The 19,802-nt window shown below is 22.6% G+C and overlaps 1 protein-coding gene across 1 annotated transcript in view; it reads right to left on the bottom strand.

The window, feature by feature from the left end:
* Positions 1 to 19,802, bottom strand: part of LOC113557049 — a 50,071-nt gene that overhangs the window by 13,860 nt on the left and 16,409 nt on the right. Inside the window, exons 3-4 of the mRNA XM_026962329.1 lie at positions 3,598 to 3,846; positions 1,243 to 1,419 (exon numbers count right to left, since the gene is read on the bottom strand). Coding sequence (XP_026818130.1) covers positions 1,243 to 1,419; positions 3,598 to 3,846 — 426 coding nt within the window. The remainder of the gene's footprint in view (positions 1 to 1,242; positions 1,420 to 3,597; positions 3,847 to 19,802) is intronic.

The following is a 19,802-nucleotide window of genomic DNA, read 5'->3' on the forward strand; positions in this document are numbered from 1 at the left end:
CTTAGAAATTTAACTCATATGATTGTGGTTCTGGTACAAAATATATGCATTTATTATAAATGATTTATTAAACACAAAAAGATATATTATAAATTACGTATAATGTTGTATAAATATGAGTATAGCGAAACAATTGTCTCTCGCCAATCAGTTAACGTTATTGACGTCATAACACTAAAACCAATTTTATTAGAAATTCAATTGATTCGCTGATGTTTGAAATCATGAAACTGTGTTTTCTACGGTATTGTACACAAGTAGAACAGTGAAATATTCAAACATTCAAAGAATAACATTTTTTTCTTGTTATTATTATTACTATTATTCCCAATCAAAGTTTTATAGCAATTAAAAATATAGTTTAGAAATTACTACACTGTTCTACATAATATTGTATAAATACAATCAGTAGTTTATATATTAATACATGTTAAGTATAAGTAATACAAACTAAATACATATTTAGCGTTTTATATACATTAAACCTTCATACGAAAATTCTTGATAATTATAGGTAGATAATAGCTAGGCATTATATATAAGCAATCACAAAAATATATACTTTATTTTAAAAATATCGTTATGGTACGAATTTACTTTAATCATTAAAATGTAAATTATTGTTTAATTTTAAATATATCTAAATTTTATTAAAAATATATGTTTTTAAGAAGAATACTAAAATATATCAGAAAGATTTTTGACTATTTAAAAAATGTCAGTATTAAATAAAATGTTTAACTAAGGTATATCAAGTATATTATTTATTAATTTGTTATTGGTAAAAATGCATTATATTAATTTCAATGTTTTGTAAGCATATGTCGTATAAATCAAAAAATCATGTTATCGATATTAGTTATGTTTGTAATTATATAATACTTATATTAGATACATACTAGTATAATGTTAAAAGTATCAAAATATTGTAAATTAATTTTTCCAGCGTATAAAGTATAAGTAAGTAAAATTTTCGTATTAAGATTTAATTATTAAATTTAATTTGATATAAGTACGTTGTAATAACATGCTACTAGGATTTGTTTGTGAGATTTATATTTTTTTCTGTGGTACATATATGTTTTTAAAATATTAACACACTTAAATGATTCTTGCAGACAATTATCAATATTTTGAAATAATATGACACATTTTATATGATTAAAATAATTTATGAATTGGTTATAAAATATTAAAGTTGTCTAATAAAATAAATTTTTATTTAAACTAAAAATGTACTACCTCAATTGTATTGTGATCTCGAGAAGAAGAAGCATTTGGACTAGGATAATTAAAACGTGCACGGTCTGGATGCAGATACACAGAACTAAATCGCCTTGATGTTGAAGGGCCTGGAACGTCATATATATCGATTGTAGATGAACTGCAAGGCTTAATCGCCCTTTGGGCTGGACTTGCCTAAATAAACACATAACATATTAGTCTATAATATAATATTTTATTTATATATGGTTTACAACCTTTAGATTGGTTTTTGACAACAGCCTATTCTTTTTTAACAGTTTATACTATAGTAAAAAGTAAGTTAAACGTTGCAGTAGTTTTTGTAAAAGAAAAATGGCGTCCTTTCTTTCAACAGTTATCCCCCCCCCCAAAAAAAAAAACTGGTACGTGTTGCAAGTACTCACGTATGAATTGAAACTTCTTTGTGAGTCTTGGAATCATGAGACATAGTCGTGGGGAGTACCCACTCCCCACATTATACGGTTTTATAATGGTAATTTATAAGACATTTTCATAAAATTAAGGGAAGAATAGTTTTAAAAAACCTCTAAGCAAAGATAGTAAAAACCGATTTAAATATTATCATAATAATCAAACCAATTTGATTCATTACTTATTTATATAGATATTTTTTGAAAATATATGCTGTATAGTGTATTATATTGTTAGCATTACCCTGCATTACGTAGAGGTCATATATCTAGCATCTCACACATTCATAAGAATGCATGTTAATTTTTCTAATATATTCTAAAATTGCTATGATGTACGTCAGTAAGACAGAGACAACACATGCGGGTGGAACGTCTTCTTAAGCAGTTGTTTTAATATTAAATGTATGACGAAATAAATTTATTTATTGTAATAAATACTAATATACTATAAATAATACATATCTATATAGTAGATAGCATTTTACCAATAATAATATAATATATATACTAAAGGTAAATTTATTTCATCTTTATAAAATCGCAGTATGCACCGTGATAATAATATAAGCATTAGCCATTAGGTATAATAATAATCAGAAAATATCATATTGATGAAATTGATAACAGTGATTAAAAATACAAATACTTATAGACGATAAAAATACAAATTATACATCAGATCGCAAAAACAGATGTAAACGTAAACACATGTCGCAAACAAATGACGATGACAATATTGTAAACTTGTAACAAGGATGTTTATAACTAATAATAATGCAGCTATATCCTGGAATTTTTTTAAACACGTCATATTGGGTTTATACAAACCCCAAAACCACAATTATTGGGAATATCGTAAAAACATAAAATTCGATTTAATAGCTAGTATAGGTAGATACTCTAGAGTCTAGATTATTCGAGATCACATAATCCGCACGTGTAAACGATTAACTCTTTTTCGTGAATATCATAATTTGAACTATATAAGTGCACGTTGGTTATATGTTATTTAGGTACTTTAGGTACTATAATTACGAGGTACACATAATTGATTATGCAGGCTATATTCTTCTTTGAACTAGTTATCACAATGTGCCAAGAGTTATCCAATGTGCCTATAGATTTTTAATTTTATTTAAACCAAATATCAATCATTTGACATTTCACAATTCATATTACTTAGTATAAAATACTAACTTTTGAATCAGGCAGGACAGTTGCGTCATGATTATGGTTGCTATAACTGTTTAAATCACTTTATATAGTTATATTTGAATATTACTAGTTTATATAGTTGCAATAAGTATGAATCAAGTTGGTTTGACTATAATTAAATAATTTAATTTTAATTAAACACATTGTTTGATACAACTAAAATATTTATTACACCAACTATAAAAACTATAAAACTATTTACCATAGCCAAATTTTGTTTATTTGTGGATAAGTCCATTTTTTTCTAAAGTGACTTTCCCACGGAAGAAATATATTTATACAAGTACAACAACCATACAATATCTTCGGAGTTATCATACATTTTACATCTTCGGATCACGTGACTTTATATTTTTGTCATATCCTCAGTAAAGAAGTTTTACTTCAAAAATATATAAATAGACAGATATTGAGACTGTCAACATGGCTTAGATTTGTACACCACCACTCAATCCATTCACCCATATAAAATATCCGTATATAAGATGTATTTTCAATATTTACATATTTTATCCCTTTATTAATTGCCACTCCTACGAATTTAAATTGACTTAAACTAATATTTATAGACAATTTAGTGTAAGAAATAAGGATAAACTGATTTCGTACAAGAAACTTTTCGAAAAATTACTGTTGACGAATTTATTAATTTTTTTTAGATATGCGGATACGCCTATTAAAATACGAACTTATTATAACATACCTGTACAGATTCGATTCCAGAATCTCCGCTTTGCAAAATAAAACTGTGTTCCTTTACTCCGAGATTTGGGGATGTCAAATCAGCGTTCTGATTATTAGACCACAATGGAATCATCTGTATGGACGTTTCTTCTTTCGTTATTTTTTCGTCTTTACCGTTGTAGTTGGTATTACTCATTTCAATTTCAATATCAGGGAACTTCTTTTTCTTCGATCTATCCCACTTCATTTTATTTTCCATTAATGGAATCTGAAAATACAATAAAAAAAAAAAGGATATTACAGGTAAATGAATGAAGAACAATGATAAAGACAAAATACATAAAGTATTAAAATAAAAACAAAAATGTTTGAAACTAAATATTCTAAAACAAAACTCTATAAGTCTAGACCATAAATACGTGTTCAATGTCAAAACTCAAAACAATAAACATTCAAAAAACTAACAATAATATAGGTATTAAAATAGTTAGCTATTAGCTATAAATACCTAGAATTTAAAATAATTACATTTTGACCTTTTCGAGAAAAAAAAATATTTTGAAAATAATAACATGTTTAGAAAATGGAAATACAAAATATTTTATAAAAATTGAAAATACATAATATCGATGGTTATATATTTTTAAATTACTATAAAATAACAAGCTCGTTTTTTTTCTTCTAAAAATTGAATTATGCTGTAAATAATGTTAATTTTATACCATTAAGTTAATCTTGTGTTAAAAAATATTTACTTTTACCTAACTCGCAAACAGTTCCAATTACACTAGATCTAAGTTATTAGAGATAAGTTTAAATACTTAGGAAAGTGATGTAAATTTGGAAATTCAAAAATAAAATGTGTGCAGTTATATATTAAAAACTTAAAAATATTTTTTAAATCGCTATTGCCCCTATGTGTAATAATCATATTTCTTCATAAAATAATATTATTTAGATATTACTTAATTTTCCCGAATCATATATATTCTATGCTGATTTATTAAGAAAATAGCAATTTAAATGCCTATAATATACATTTTGACTATTTTAAATTTCAAATAAACATATAAAAATACTGGATAAAACAAAACCATGCTAAAAAAAATTGAAATACATAGATTCATTGTTTGGTCATTATGGACATAATATTGATATTATAGCAACAGTGGAAGAATCTTATTGGAACCCAGAACTGTTAAATATACGGTGAAAATGTGTGCACATAACAGGAGTAACAGTGGACACATCTAATAGTGGACGTGGACACCAAAAAGTAAAAACTGGTATATATAGAAAATATTTAAGTACCTAATAAAAATACTATATTTATCTTTTATACATTTCGTTCATATATTATCTTATCTTAATAATTTTCCAGTTGTTTTTCTATTTAAAAAATATCAAATGGAAAATGATTAAGACGTGTTCGATAAGAAGATGAGATCGCATTATCAATGATAACCAATTTACAAATTCATTGTGAAAAACGGAAAAAATTTACATAAAAAAGATTACAGATTTTCTTAATTGTACAATGTACATAAACATACAACATTTTTATACCCACTTTTTACTACATAGTACATATATATTATGTATATAATCAATTAATTTTTTATTGTATATAAATTTCAATGTGTGCATATGTATCTATAACTAATTCGCCCAATTCTCTATAACGTCTCTCTATAGTGAACATTTAGTAATTTCTCGAAAATGTCCACTATGTAGAAGTTTTCTCAATAGTGAACATTTTTTAATTCCCCGTGACTGTCCACTATATAGAGGTTTCACTGTACTACAGATTTTATTATCATACAGTAAATTTAAGAAAAAAGATCAAAAGAAAAATTGTACTTATAACCAAGTGCGAGCATAAAATATAACAAGAGAATTTAAAGTTTGAACATAAGAATTTCATTTTTTGTTATCAAAGCTTTAAAATAATCTTTAAAAATGCATATTTTGAAGTGCAGGTGTTCAGCTAAATGTAATTATTTTGAGAACATGTTTCTATAAAAGAATTGAAGTACTGAGTTCTGACAAAAAATAAAAACTTTTCAATAGCTATTTTACTAAGGATAGATTTTCAATACGATTCCCAGTCTTTGTGTTGAGTTGGTATATTGATTCATACTTACATATTACTTTATATGACATACGCGTATTATAAAATAAGGCCAATCTTTAAAAACTATTTTTTTGAAGAAAGATTGTAATTTAATTGTTGTTTTTTAGCTTTACGCATATCTTAATTAGTAATATGACCATTATTTCCATCACATAGTCTAATTTTAATTGATATTTCAATATAATATGAAATACAAACCAATTTAGTCGTAATTATATTTAGCATTAGAATCGTTGGAAATGTAAGCAAACTGAAACTGAAATTAATTTAACGTTGTCTATTCGGTACCTAGGGACGACGTTAAAGAACTTAAATTTAATAAGATATAAATAAAAATTACTCCATAATGCGTAGATGTAAATTTTTATATCTCAAAGTTATTAGATTTATTTAAGATAATTAATGAAATTAATATTTATATTTTTTCATTTCTTTTTAATATTATTATTGAACCGTACGTAAAATGCTTAAATTATCGAAAATAAGGTGATTTATTTATTTTTATTTTTTATATTTTTTCATATTTAATCAGGAAAAAAATAAAAAATTAAAGAAAAACGGACATTTTTACACAAATCCAATTTTTGACAAAAATGATTTTTTTTTAAGCAACTCAAAACTAAATAACTGTAAATACTTGAAATGTTTGCCTAATATTTATATTATAGTTTTTTTATTTAAGATAAAATTCTCAAAATATTTCGACTATTTTTTAGCTACTTATTTATAGGCATAAAAAATTTTTTTTTTAATTTTTTTACCTTTTTTTTAGAAATATCAATTAAAAATTATTTACTGTGTAAAAATGTTTACTGAAAATTTAATACAAAGCTGCTAATAAGTTTATTATTTGTCAATCAAAATATTTCGAAAATCTATAGTTGCAATATTTTTTTATAAGCGTTTAAAGTTAGAATTTTGACAACATTTATGAAACTCACGAGAATTAGTTAATTATTTTGTAGTTAGAATTTCATATCATTAATTTTATACCTGAAATTTAATACAAGGTTCTTTATTAGTTTTTCAACTTAAAAATAAAAAAAAATCTCTACCGGAAAACTAAATCAATTTATACGAGCATTTCAAGTTGAAATGTTTACGACATTCAGCGGTAAAATAATTAATTCTCCTCAAAATTTGATTAAAATAGGTAGAACCTAAATAATCAACAAAAGATTGACCAAAGGATTTTTTCGAATATTTTACTGGCAAATTATAGCCTGTATGATCTCTTAAATGTCTGTTATTGTTATTGAGATTAACTAATTATTTTATTGTAAATAAAATTGCATATTTCTTGTATAGGTACCTTATTGGAAGAACACCTAATTTTATGTAATTCACTTTAGTTGAGCCTACTAAAGATTTTCTATTTAGCATTATTCTTAATATATTATTCAAAGAGTATTGCAGTCTCCCTACTAAATTATGGATATGGAAGTTCCACTTCAAATTATTATCAAAAATAATACCCAGATAGCGAATTTTTGAAACTTCATTAATTTGCTTATAGTTATGCATATTGCATATCAATTGATTTTGGCAATTGTGAACTATTAGCGGGAAGTTGTCATTGGTAATCTTATTTATTGAAAACTTCATGTACGTAGTTTGGTCTGAATTCATAGTTAAGTCTAGTTCACTTGTGAATTTATACATTAATTGTAGACCTTTCGTTGCTTTGAGGTATACCCCTTTCCAGCATTTATCCGAAAATAACAGACAGGTATCATCTGCGTAGGTCACTATTTTGCCATCAATGTTTAAATCACAAACTGCATTAATGTATAATATGAACAAAATGGGATCTAGAACACTACCCTATGGGACATCATATTCGATATAATTTGTGTTGCTTATTACATCATTTAATTTCACCATTTGTTGTATGTTAGAAAGGTAAACCAGAGGAGACTTTTATTATTTATTCCATAATTTGGTAAAATTCTTAATAAGATATCGTGTTGAATAGTATCGAAGGCCTTAATCAATTTTTGTGCCATTTTGTGTTATATTAGTTGATATAATATGGTATAAACTATAAATATATATTATTATAATAATTAAATACTTATAATATTATAAATGTAATAATTTTGAGAAAAATTATATCAATCTACTAAATACTAAAAAAAAAAAAAATTAGTTTAATAAGCATTTTAAAAAATTATATTACTTGCCACTTGGTGATATAAGTTGATATACTTTTTTCTCTCAGAATCGTTTTTTTGTATACAATGATGATATATTATCATTGAATACAAATTTAATACACTAGTAATAGTGACCCATTCGATACCCAATATATAGCAAAACGGTACCCACTTATCTACCTTTAGTACCTTTTATATATATATATATATGTATATTAAACATATATCGATCAACTATTTATATTTTGTTTTTATAAGCATACCATTATATTATATAATAGTTAATAATAACAGTAACCATCATATCTAAAGTTTAATTCTTTTTTGTTACTTTAAAAATGTATTCTTCATGACTCACTTAGAATTTTAAATTAAAACTGTGATGGTACTGAACTTTCCAACAAAAACATCGTCTTCTTCACGTAATATAATGCTTCAGCGCATAGTCAGGAAATTAATTTTCATTATACTTTACTAGTAAGATATTTTATTATTATTGTTTGTATAATAAGAGTTTATTCATGCTAAAAAAAGTATTTCGTTATTAATTATTTATACATATTTATATTTTATAAGTTATAATCATAATTTGAACATACATAATATAACATTATAGTATAATTATCTTGATTTTAAATTAAATTTTTTTAATACAATTTTCACATTTGTAATTAATTTTGACATATACGAACATGACGTATCTATTAAATGAAATAAAAACCTCGTTTTTTCAAAATAATGAAACAAAACTGAATAGTTCAAATAGTATTAGCAAAATTAATATTTTTTCCACGTGAAATCAAAAAATGTAGTAGATAAATTTCTTAAAAATAATTTTTCATATCATAAATGGTTTAAATGGTTATTTCGATTCAAGAATATCTGATTAGTGAATATTTTCTTATATTATAAATTATAATAATATATACAACGGCCTATCTGTATGAATACAATATGTTTGTCTGTAATTTCCCTCGGGTCGTCCACAACCATGTTTTGATTCATAAAAAATGTAATCTAATTGCGTCTTTGCGTTAAAAACACGTATAACTATATTAACCTATAGTATACATGTTGAAATATAAATTACACTATAGACAACCGCATTATGATGAATAAACTATAATAAAAGCTTATTTGGCAATATTTACTATAACACGTGTTGCCTTTTGAATATTAACTAAGTATGTACAACAAGCTGAAGTCCACGCAATTATAAAAATTTTTATTTATTTTATAGTAAAATAAGAAAAATTAATTTTAATACATTAAAGAAACTCGTAATTTATTCATCAATCATAGTGTTATAAATTTTAAAATTATATTATTGATTGAATATTCTTTGCATATACAAAATATTTCCTATTGATAAAGTGTAATTATCTAATATTTATAGATCTGGATTTCTCTTTTTATATTTATTTATATTATAGAACAATATAACTTCTCTAAAGTAGTAAGTAATAAGTATTAAGTGGTCAGGTTATGCTACAGGGTATATACAATATAATTTTTTTCATACATATATTTATATAAACAGAATGTATAATCGAAAGATGATAGGTTTGCAGTTTTAACATGCATTAGGGATGTGCATTTTTTTTAAATAAATTAAGAAAATTGTTAAAGATGTAAAACTTTTATCCAAAAAAAATATTAGAGTCAATTTACCTATTATCAAATTTAAAGGTAATAATGTTATCTAGAGTATCTCATAGGCTTTTATTGGTATTTTAATTTTTAAGCAAGTTACGCGCATTTTAAAGTTTTAATATTTTGCATAACCATAACTCACTTAGAAATTAAGATATCAATAAAAGCTTATGAGATGCCCTAAATAATATTCTTACCTTTAAATTTGATAGTAGGCAAATTTACTTTAATATTAAGCTAACATCACAAAATGTGTTCTGCTGAACGAAAATTTTCTATGATCTACATTAGTAAAACAGAGACAATACATGCGGTTATAATGTTCTCTTAAGACTTAAAGTCAAGTTCTCGCAAATAACTTTAAATTATAACGAAATATTCAATTTTATCATCATTTGAAATACAAATACCTAAACAAAGTTATATTCGTATATTTTTACGTTTTAGTAAGAACTGTAATTTTGTGGAACCTTACATATCAAATTTTCAGTTTTTGACTAAAAATAAATATTATTATGATTGGTTTTTCTGGAAAAATTAAATATGCAAGTATTTTGAAAAAATGGAATATAAAAATTATAATTTATAATAGTGGAATATTTTAAATATATACCATTAATACTCGACGAAAATCGTTTGATTCGAAATATTTATTTTATGCGTGAATATCCAATTTATAATCAAAATTTAAACCTCATACGGTCAAAAAATATATTTGTAAGATAACACGATTTTTAATTCTTGTAAAAAATCTTATATGTAACCTTATATTAAATGTCCTCAGGTGTGAATATTAACGATTTTACGAATTTTTAACTGCTACACAATTTAAAAATATCAAATTTTCAAATCACTTATTGCTTATTGTAAATCTCTATTCAATTTTTTTATATTTTGGTACTGAAATTTATAAAAATCTTCGTATTAAGTTTTTGAGTTCTTTAACATAACTCAAATAAACATTAATAGAAAAAAAAAATTATTAATAAATAGCTCAAAAAGAGTCAAAATACTTTGAAAATTATGAATAAAATTAACTATATAATATGTTAGTCCAAAAACATTTTTTGTGAAAAAAATTCAATTTTTTCTAATTTAATCTTTGTTTTGCCCAATTATTTAGAAAAATACAGAGAATTTTCAACTTCCGACTAAAAATATTAATTTATAAGATTTATATCTCGTACATTATCCTAAATCCAAATACATGGACAATTTTGATTTTTGAGAAAGATAAAAATTAAACTAGATTTTTTTCTACTAGAGTTTTGGTTTAACAATATTAATTAATTAATAATTTTTTTTATCAAAACTTCCAATTAATAGGTATTTGTGATGTATTATTATGGAATCGTTTAAAATAAATATCTTACAATATAAACAAATATCTTTACATATAAATGTAGCATGTATAATGTATATATGACATTAGAACTAACGATATGTCACAATAATTATTTTTATGTTTTAAATATTTCATTAAAATAAACAAACTACAGGAAAAATTAATAAGTTCTTGATTTTTAGTTAATTTTAAACATTAATCGACATATTACTTTTAAAATTATATCTTATGACATTTTATAATATATGTATTTCAGTATTATAAAGTGTCAACGATGAGTCATTTATATTTTAGTCTGAAAAGTGATAACAATATTACGTAGGTACATTTAAAATACTTTTTCAATCAAAAATCATAAAAAAAATTAATAAATAACCATTATTTATATAGAGAATATTTTGTATGTCATACAAATATTTACTTTTAACTATTAAAGTTTCATGCTTTATATTATTATGACATTAAAATTAGATACAGTGATTAAAATGTTATGAGCATATAGACCTATGCTAAATAATTAATTTAAATCTTCTTTTACAATTGTTGAGATTATGTAATACACTTATAGTTATCATGAAAGTTGCGTGTCTAGCTACAATTCGCACAAGTTCAACCAAACAAATAATATTAGTCGATTGTGGTAAGCATTTGTATAGACAATAATATATGTAGCCTAATAAAAATATATGTAAGGGCATAACAATATAAATAAACAATTTAAAAATAGTGAAACGGCAAATAGTGCGTAGGTAAATACTTGTAATTTGTTGTTATTTTTTAAAACCTTAACTACTAATATAATATAATATATTTTTTATTTAATATGAATCATAATATTTGTATTCTATCACCTCGTGGTTTGATAATAGCTAATCATTTTCATTTTGTTATATTAATTAATATAATTATTTATTGGGATTCACATGTAGATAGTTGAAAAAACGAAAAAACTACTTCACTATATAATAGGTTTTGGTTGTAATACACAATTCAGTAAGACTTAATCATTCTATACGAATGTCCTACGATGAAAAACGATACCAAACAAAGACGATCACGGCTTATCACAATCATGTATGTATATATCTAATGATCTATATAGATTAACAATTTATTTTCTATCAGTAATACAGCAAGTTGTACTAATTTTCACAAAAAACTTATTACATGTAGGTATTAAAATATAATAATTATTTTAATATTAATAGTCGTTATGGACGATAATTATTACTCAGGCAATGGTCTAACGCACCATAAAGAATGATGTAAATAACTAAGTAAATAGGTCCCTGGTATAAATAGTTTATAATTAATCTAAATATTTTGAAAATTTCATCGTGCATTGTATACAAAAAATACATAAACAATGGTGAAAAGTTTCAAGTACTTGAGAGTAAAATTTTTGAATTACAACATAATTATTAAAATTTTTATTTTTATTCATTTAATAATATTCAACATCATCAAAAATTTAATTTCGAACGCTGATAAAAAATTATATGGATACACATAGAATACTATTTGTGATTCCAGTAAAAAAACTATTCAGGAATCTCGTTTTACGTTTTTTGGTTCAAAAGTATTTAAGTTAAAAATTGTATGGAATTTTGACAATAAATTAATCAACAAAATTTCATTAAATTTATTTTGTAAGATTTCGTCAAAATTTTAAATTAAAATATTTAAAATTAATTTTTAAACATTATAAGTATATATAGTTATTTATTTTAAATTATAAAAACTAACAAAATTGATTTTGCCGAAAAATGGTATTACATTATTATTTTAAAAGTATACATACATTTCTACTTTTGACCACAATACAAAATAGATCCTATTTTCTACCTGACACAACCATCAATATTTATGATCAATGAAGCGTTTTCAGACAAACAAAAATAAACACCATTGTAAAACCAATACATTCATCGCTCTGCAAGACTGTAAGTCTTAAAAAAATTAAAATAAAAAATGAAAAATTATTAAAACTCACATGCATTATAAATTGATACATTTACAAATTATAGATTTGTTCATTTATGTAGTAAAATATAATTGTTGATAAGATATATTATTGTTATGCAGTGTTGTAAAAAAAGTTTTATAAATTTCAACCAAAATATTTTATAGTTTAAATTGCTTTTATGCACAATAAAACACCATTTGCTATTATTACCTATTTATATATACACTTAAGTTTCAATTTTATATGGAGTACAAATACTAAGTGCTTCCATTACTTATATTATATAATATAAAATCCAGTCTATAAGTTTAGTGAACAATAGTAAGTACTCAATTTTTCGTTTCTTAACTATTCGTTTAACTATCTTATACAGGTACATTTATATTAAATAAAAACTATAGTTTTGAACTTTTAAACATAATTTTATAACAACGATAAAACTTAATATTTAATATTTTATCCATACTAAATCGGCAGATTGCCCATATTATTTAAAGATGATAAAACTTTAAAAAAAAGTTTAATTTAAAAAACAATCAATTACTGTATACTGCAATATAAATTTTTTGAGAATTTCTTTAATATATTTTTCAATTTATTCTCAACAAATTGTAGTCATTTTAAATTCATTCTATACCAATAGTTTATAATTACTTTATACTAGCATTCAATAAATTAAAACCATTAAAATATATTATAATCAATAGCTTATAAATATTATTTATTTATTTGACAAAATATTCTCGAATAATATATATTTGTAAGTTCACAATGGATTTGCACTTTTCATCGTAGTAATCACTACACAAGAGGTAATGTTCGCTTTATAAATCTTAATTTAATAATATACACATTACAGGGAGATTACATAGTGTTTGACCGTCAATTCGTCGTTCAAATAAAATTATTTACTATAAAAACATTATTTTACATATTAGTTACCCAAAAATATTTATCGTCGGTTAACTTTTAATTTTTCAAACTTTTTTATAGAAATTGAAATAACTGTTTCAAGTAATAAATAAACATAATTTATTTAAATATTTTTTTTTATTTATATCTATTGTTTTTTAACATATTAATAATAGTATACGTATATTACGTACTTATAATATTAATAGTATTTCAACTATCCTTTAAATTTAACCTCAAAATGAATGGTTTAAACTTTAAATAATTGCTTTTTATAGTAGATATTATACAATATTATTAAAATATATAAATTAAATAATTTTAATTTACTATATTATTTTCCAATGTGTAAACTTTGACGGATCTTTAAAATATATAAATATATAAAATAGAGAATAAAGAATACTAATGAATAATAAAATTCAACATTCAACTTTTTCTTTTATTACTCTGTCAAACATTTTAAATTATCATAAGATAATCTAAAATTTTAAATTGTTGTATTTTTAGTTAAACCGGGATAGATAGTATTCTGTAAATATGTAGTAGAGGTAGGAAAACGCACCAATGTCTTCATCGCGTTAGATTTATTTTATACCTATTCTATAGTATATATTATTATAATAAAATATATCCGAAAGTCCACATGTATTTATGAACAAAATTTAATGTGATTTCCATATTTGCTTTGTCATCGTTTTATATTTACTATCTGGCGTGATTTATTTTAAATGAGGAAAAACTACTGGGCGTTATTTTGCATTGTAATAGGTACGAATATTATTCAAATGTTATAAAAGATTAAATTTTTGAAAAAAAAAAATTGAAGATTTTAAAAATTACAGAATTTTAGTAAAATTATTCAAAATTAAATGATTAATACTCAAAAATCAAATAGATATATTTCATTTAGAAAAAATAAAAAAATATATTACTATACAGTTTAAAAAATGCTTTCAAAAAAAATTATTTATGATAAAACTGAAAAACGGAAAAGTCATCACTATGCTGTATAGTTGATTTCTAGTATAAACGGTGAGCGTATCACTGTAATAGATGTATTGAAATTTGAATTAATTTGGTAATTATATTATTCAATTCGATTATTTAACCATCGGATACGAAAAATAATTCTAATAATAATTATATTGTGCCAGGCTCTATTTCTAAGAACATTTATAATGTATTTATATGACTATTAGTGATTCATTTTTCTATTTATGATACTGTAACTTGAACATATTTTTGTTAAAAACGTTTTTTAACCTACACTTTTTGTAATAATGATTATTATAATATTTTATCATGTTATTTAGTTTAATAGGAGAAAATGATACAGACTATTAGTGTTTCTAACCCAACATTGGATCACGAAATATTTTTGATGGGTCATGACTCGAGGTGTTACTTAACTAATAGGATAACTATCTTAATTATATAAGTAAAAAACAAATTTTGAAAATAATTTTAAACCATAAATTGATAACATCTTAAGGGTTAAGTTTTGTTTTACTGATAGTCTAATAACTGTCGATGCGGTATTGATCAGTTGTCCATACAGTTATAAGCATTGGCCATTGGGCAGTACACAAGACTACGAAAATAGATTCAAACAAAAAGTTTTAGTTTAAGATTAGTCGATTAGGTTCTCAATTCCAAATAAATAATGTTTATATTAAGCAGAATTGTATAATTATTGTTTTTTGTTGTACTTTATTAAAAGTACAGCTTATAATAAAAATTATTAATGATAATATTTATTATATTATGACATATATTTTTTTTTTATGGGAGGTCGTATACCCAATAAACAATTAATTTGTGAGTCTATACATTGCAAAAAAATATAAGAAACACTATATTACAGTCTATTATATTACAGAAACATATCAACCTAAAATTAAATTAAATACTAGAGACAATGAGACAATAATACAGTATAATCCTATTAAATAAATCTAATAAACGTGTAGCGCATATTTTGTAAAGCTATAAAGATATATTTTAAATTAAGATCACTTAAATAATAAATACTTAATCATAGCTTAAGCTATAATCTAATGTTTAAGAACACTTTAAATCCATAACAAAAAAATTCGATTTTTAAATTTTTTTTAAATATAATTTTCTTGTAATCTTATGGTCGTAAACTCGTAAACCAGCTTTTTACAATAACAATAATAAAACATAAATAAGAATGTCTAATTTTGTAATCATGAGTATGATACTTTGCACTTATTGATATTTAATACTTATTTAATTTTTTAATACACAATTTTATACTGTTTTAATTTTTGTTTTATTATTTTGTAAAATACTTATTTTAGATTTAAGATTATTTTCTAATTATTTATTGTTATGTATAAGTACGGCTTTATGGTGCATGTTTCAAATCTAATAGACAATTATAAGAAACTTCGACAATCCTTTTCACCAAAACTAAAGGAAATTAATTTTATATTCAAAAATAACTGATTAAAATATCAGAAATTTTCCAAATAAATTAACATATCTCATAAATTAGGATATATTGATCTTCTAGAATATGTTGATTATTCATTGTTTTTTAATTTTTTTTTTTTTTTTATTGAAATGGATTAGTCTTTGTTAAAACTAATAAATTATCTATATGAGGATTAAAATGTCATTGAATATCAATGAATTCTAGCGTAACAATTCATTCGATATCAAAATATTTTGATACATTACATTTTATATATATTTTGTAAGTGAAAAATTACGTACGGAACATCAGTTTACAGCATATTCGATTCTATACGTATGGAAAAGACACATTTATGATTAAATTAATGTTGAAATGAAATTGATTATAGTTAATTGTACTAAAGTATACACACCATACTCGTACCTACCTCTAAAATAGTATTAAAAAAATTTGACAGTAGTTTATATATATAAATAAGCCGCTGTTTAAAAAATAGAATAAAAAAAAGAAATTATAAGAATATAGTAATATAATAATATAAAAAAAAATAATACTATAAAACAAATAATTGAACAATTAATATATATTTAATATTTTTAATATCTAATAATATCAACATTCAACGACATTTTTAATTTAGTGCAATTATTATGTCTATATTTATTTTATTTATATAGATACAATATAATATAATACTTATAAGCTATAATAATCGTGATTTTTATTAAAATTTATCTTGCTTATATTATAATACAAAACTAGTTAAATTATTATTAAAAAAAAAAAAACCTAAAATAATTAAGGTAATTGTAGCCCTGAATGTACATATAAGAATAGTGGCCCGAGGGTACTTTTCGTGTTTGATGCCCTGTTCTTGCTATACATAATAAGTGAATTAGAAATAATAATCATTTAAATTTTTTGTCATATGATATGGGTACATTATATTATTATCAAAATTTAAATACCTACATAAATAATAATTATTATGTGTATGATTTTACCAAAACTTTTAATACAAATATTTTTAAATAATTTAATAAAAAAAAATACTAATATCACCATATTATCCACACTCAACCTCAAATAATTGTTTGTATAATATTATAATAATTTATTATATTATAGTAATTTATATGTATACCTTTTATGGGTGTAAACGATTAGTATAAAAATAATATACCTCTGATATTGTTATTTCGATGATAAAATGGACACGCATTAATTCAATAACACCTATATGTTATATAATTTATATTATAAAATATTTTCTCTTAATAGGTAATTAATATTGTTTTTACGATAGATGTTGCTACAGTTATTGCATATTTGTCTTTTTTAATGTAGATCATACTCTATCGGTGTTTAGATAATAATTCCTTTTTTTTCACATGTACCTACCGTTTGAGATTTTAGGCACTTTATTTTATGATTTTATTCATAAATTATACATTTATTAATTTTTATTTTATTTATAATATAATAATAAAAATAAGTAGGGACCCACTAAAAATCTGCAGATTAATTTTATTAAGTTTTATTTTAGATTTTACATACTTATCTAGGTATATACATACCACAATACATTACATAATATAATAACGTAAATAACGGTCTTAGATACATATAAATAACTGTATATTGTCCCAACAGAATACCTGAGAATAATATTATAGAATATATATGATACTTGATGGGTACATTATATTGACTGTAACATAGCAATAACATAAATATCATTTAAAAATATTTATAAATTTTAAAATCAACCCGAATATAAAATCATATTTTTGAAAATTAAAAAATATCCTACTATTTAATCTTGATTTTATAAATGTAAATATATCTAAGTTAGTAGCGGTTGAACTACAAAACAGTATTTCTGGCTATTTAAATGTACGGATATGTCGTTGTAACAAAATACTCCTTGATTAAATAATAATATTGCATGACTGCATGAGTTATTGTTTGAAAGCCACCTACACAAAGATATAATAAAATTGCCTATACAACACGCCGGACAACAAAGTGAAAAAAACATCATTAAAAATGTAATGAGTAACTTCTTATTTTCTTCATAGAACCACATAATTTAGTTTTATGTACACATATTTTATTCAAATAGTCTGCTTAAAAATTATTATTTAAAAATGTATTATTCCATGCACGAAAATCAGACAGTTGGACGAGTAAAAAAGATGAAAGAGGTTACTTAAAAAAAAAATTATATTTCCCTAAGGAATAGTGAAATTTATGACTCATCGGTTTTTAATAAAATATATTTGAGTTATTTTCTAATTGATATTATAAAAAATATATGTTAGTACTTTAAATTGTTGTATTTATTGCGAAATATAGTATTCTCTTGTAAGTACAATTTTATAATTTTAATTTGAGCAAGACATTTACTGGTTTTAGACGTTTTAGTATAATTTGGATTTTTTTTTTATCTATAAACTATATAGAGAAAAACATACTTTATTACTCAACATTTAGTGTGATAAAAAATTTTATCAAACTAGAACATAGATCTTCTACTAAGTATACGGTCTATGGATTAGAACTAATTTTGAATTGACATTAAAAACTAGGACTAGATAATTATAAAAAACCAACAAACATTTGTAAGTACTCAAACTATTTATTATTTACATAATACCAATTTTTGACCAAATCTATTTAATTTTTGTTGTTATTGAAAAAAATAAAAATTGTAAAAACGTTACATTTTACCTAATAAACATGAAGACAAGTTTATATTTGTAATTTAATACTAACATTTTTCAAATATTTTGATTTTTTTAAGCAATTTGTAAACAATTTTATGCTTAATTTTTTTTTCTATTCATGAAATCAACAATATGTTTCTTCGTGAAAAATAAACTTAAACATTTTGAATTAAGTTTCAAAAATTATTCTTACTAACTTATTATGATATGGTCGCAATTTATTTTATAAGCTTAAAGTTAAATTTTGTAAAAATTATACATTTTTAAAAAAAAAAATAACTATTTCTCTTAGACGACCTTGGTAATTTGGTTTTAGTTCTAAATATTTTAATCACAGTTATTATTTTTTATTACATGTATTATTATTTTACTATCCCCAATAACATTTTAATAAAAATATAACATGTATAAAATATTTTATCCTTAAAAAATATATTATATTATATTGGTTTACACTTTTACTTAACCGATACCTACATTATTTTTTAATACAATGATTAGTCATAAAAATGAAATCTAACACAAACATTACAGTAGCCTCCAGCATTACAGTATGTATTTTAAAAATTCCAAGACCGAAAAATATATTACAATTTACTAGCCTTAGTTATTCTAATTTCAATTTTTGTCAAATAAATGTTTAAAATTATAAGATATCGTTATTTTATAAATTACTAAATGTTTATGATTAATAGTTAATGGTGAAGGTTCTAAGACTTAAAAATTAATTAATTTAGAACTTAAATTTATAAAAATAAGATGATAAAATGATCTTTGTAGCTTATTAAACTTATTGTTTATTCAACTGTATACATAACTAAATTTCAACTAATATTTTTTTGACTTTTATTATTGATTACTTACTTCGTAATTAAAGTGAAAC

This window comes from Rhopalosiphum maidis, chromosome 3 (assembly GCF_003676215.2).
Source record: "Rhopalosiphum maidis isolate BTI-1 chromosome 3, ASM367621v3, whole genome shotgun sequence".
In the NCBI taxonomy this organism is placed as follows: Eukaryota; Metazoa; Arthropoda; class Insecta; order Hemiptera; family Aphididae; genus Rhopalosiphum; species Rhopalosiphum maidis.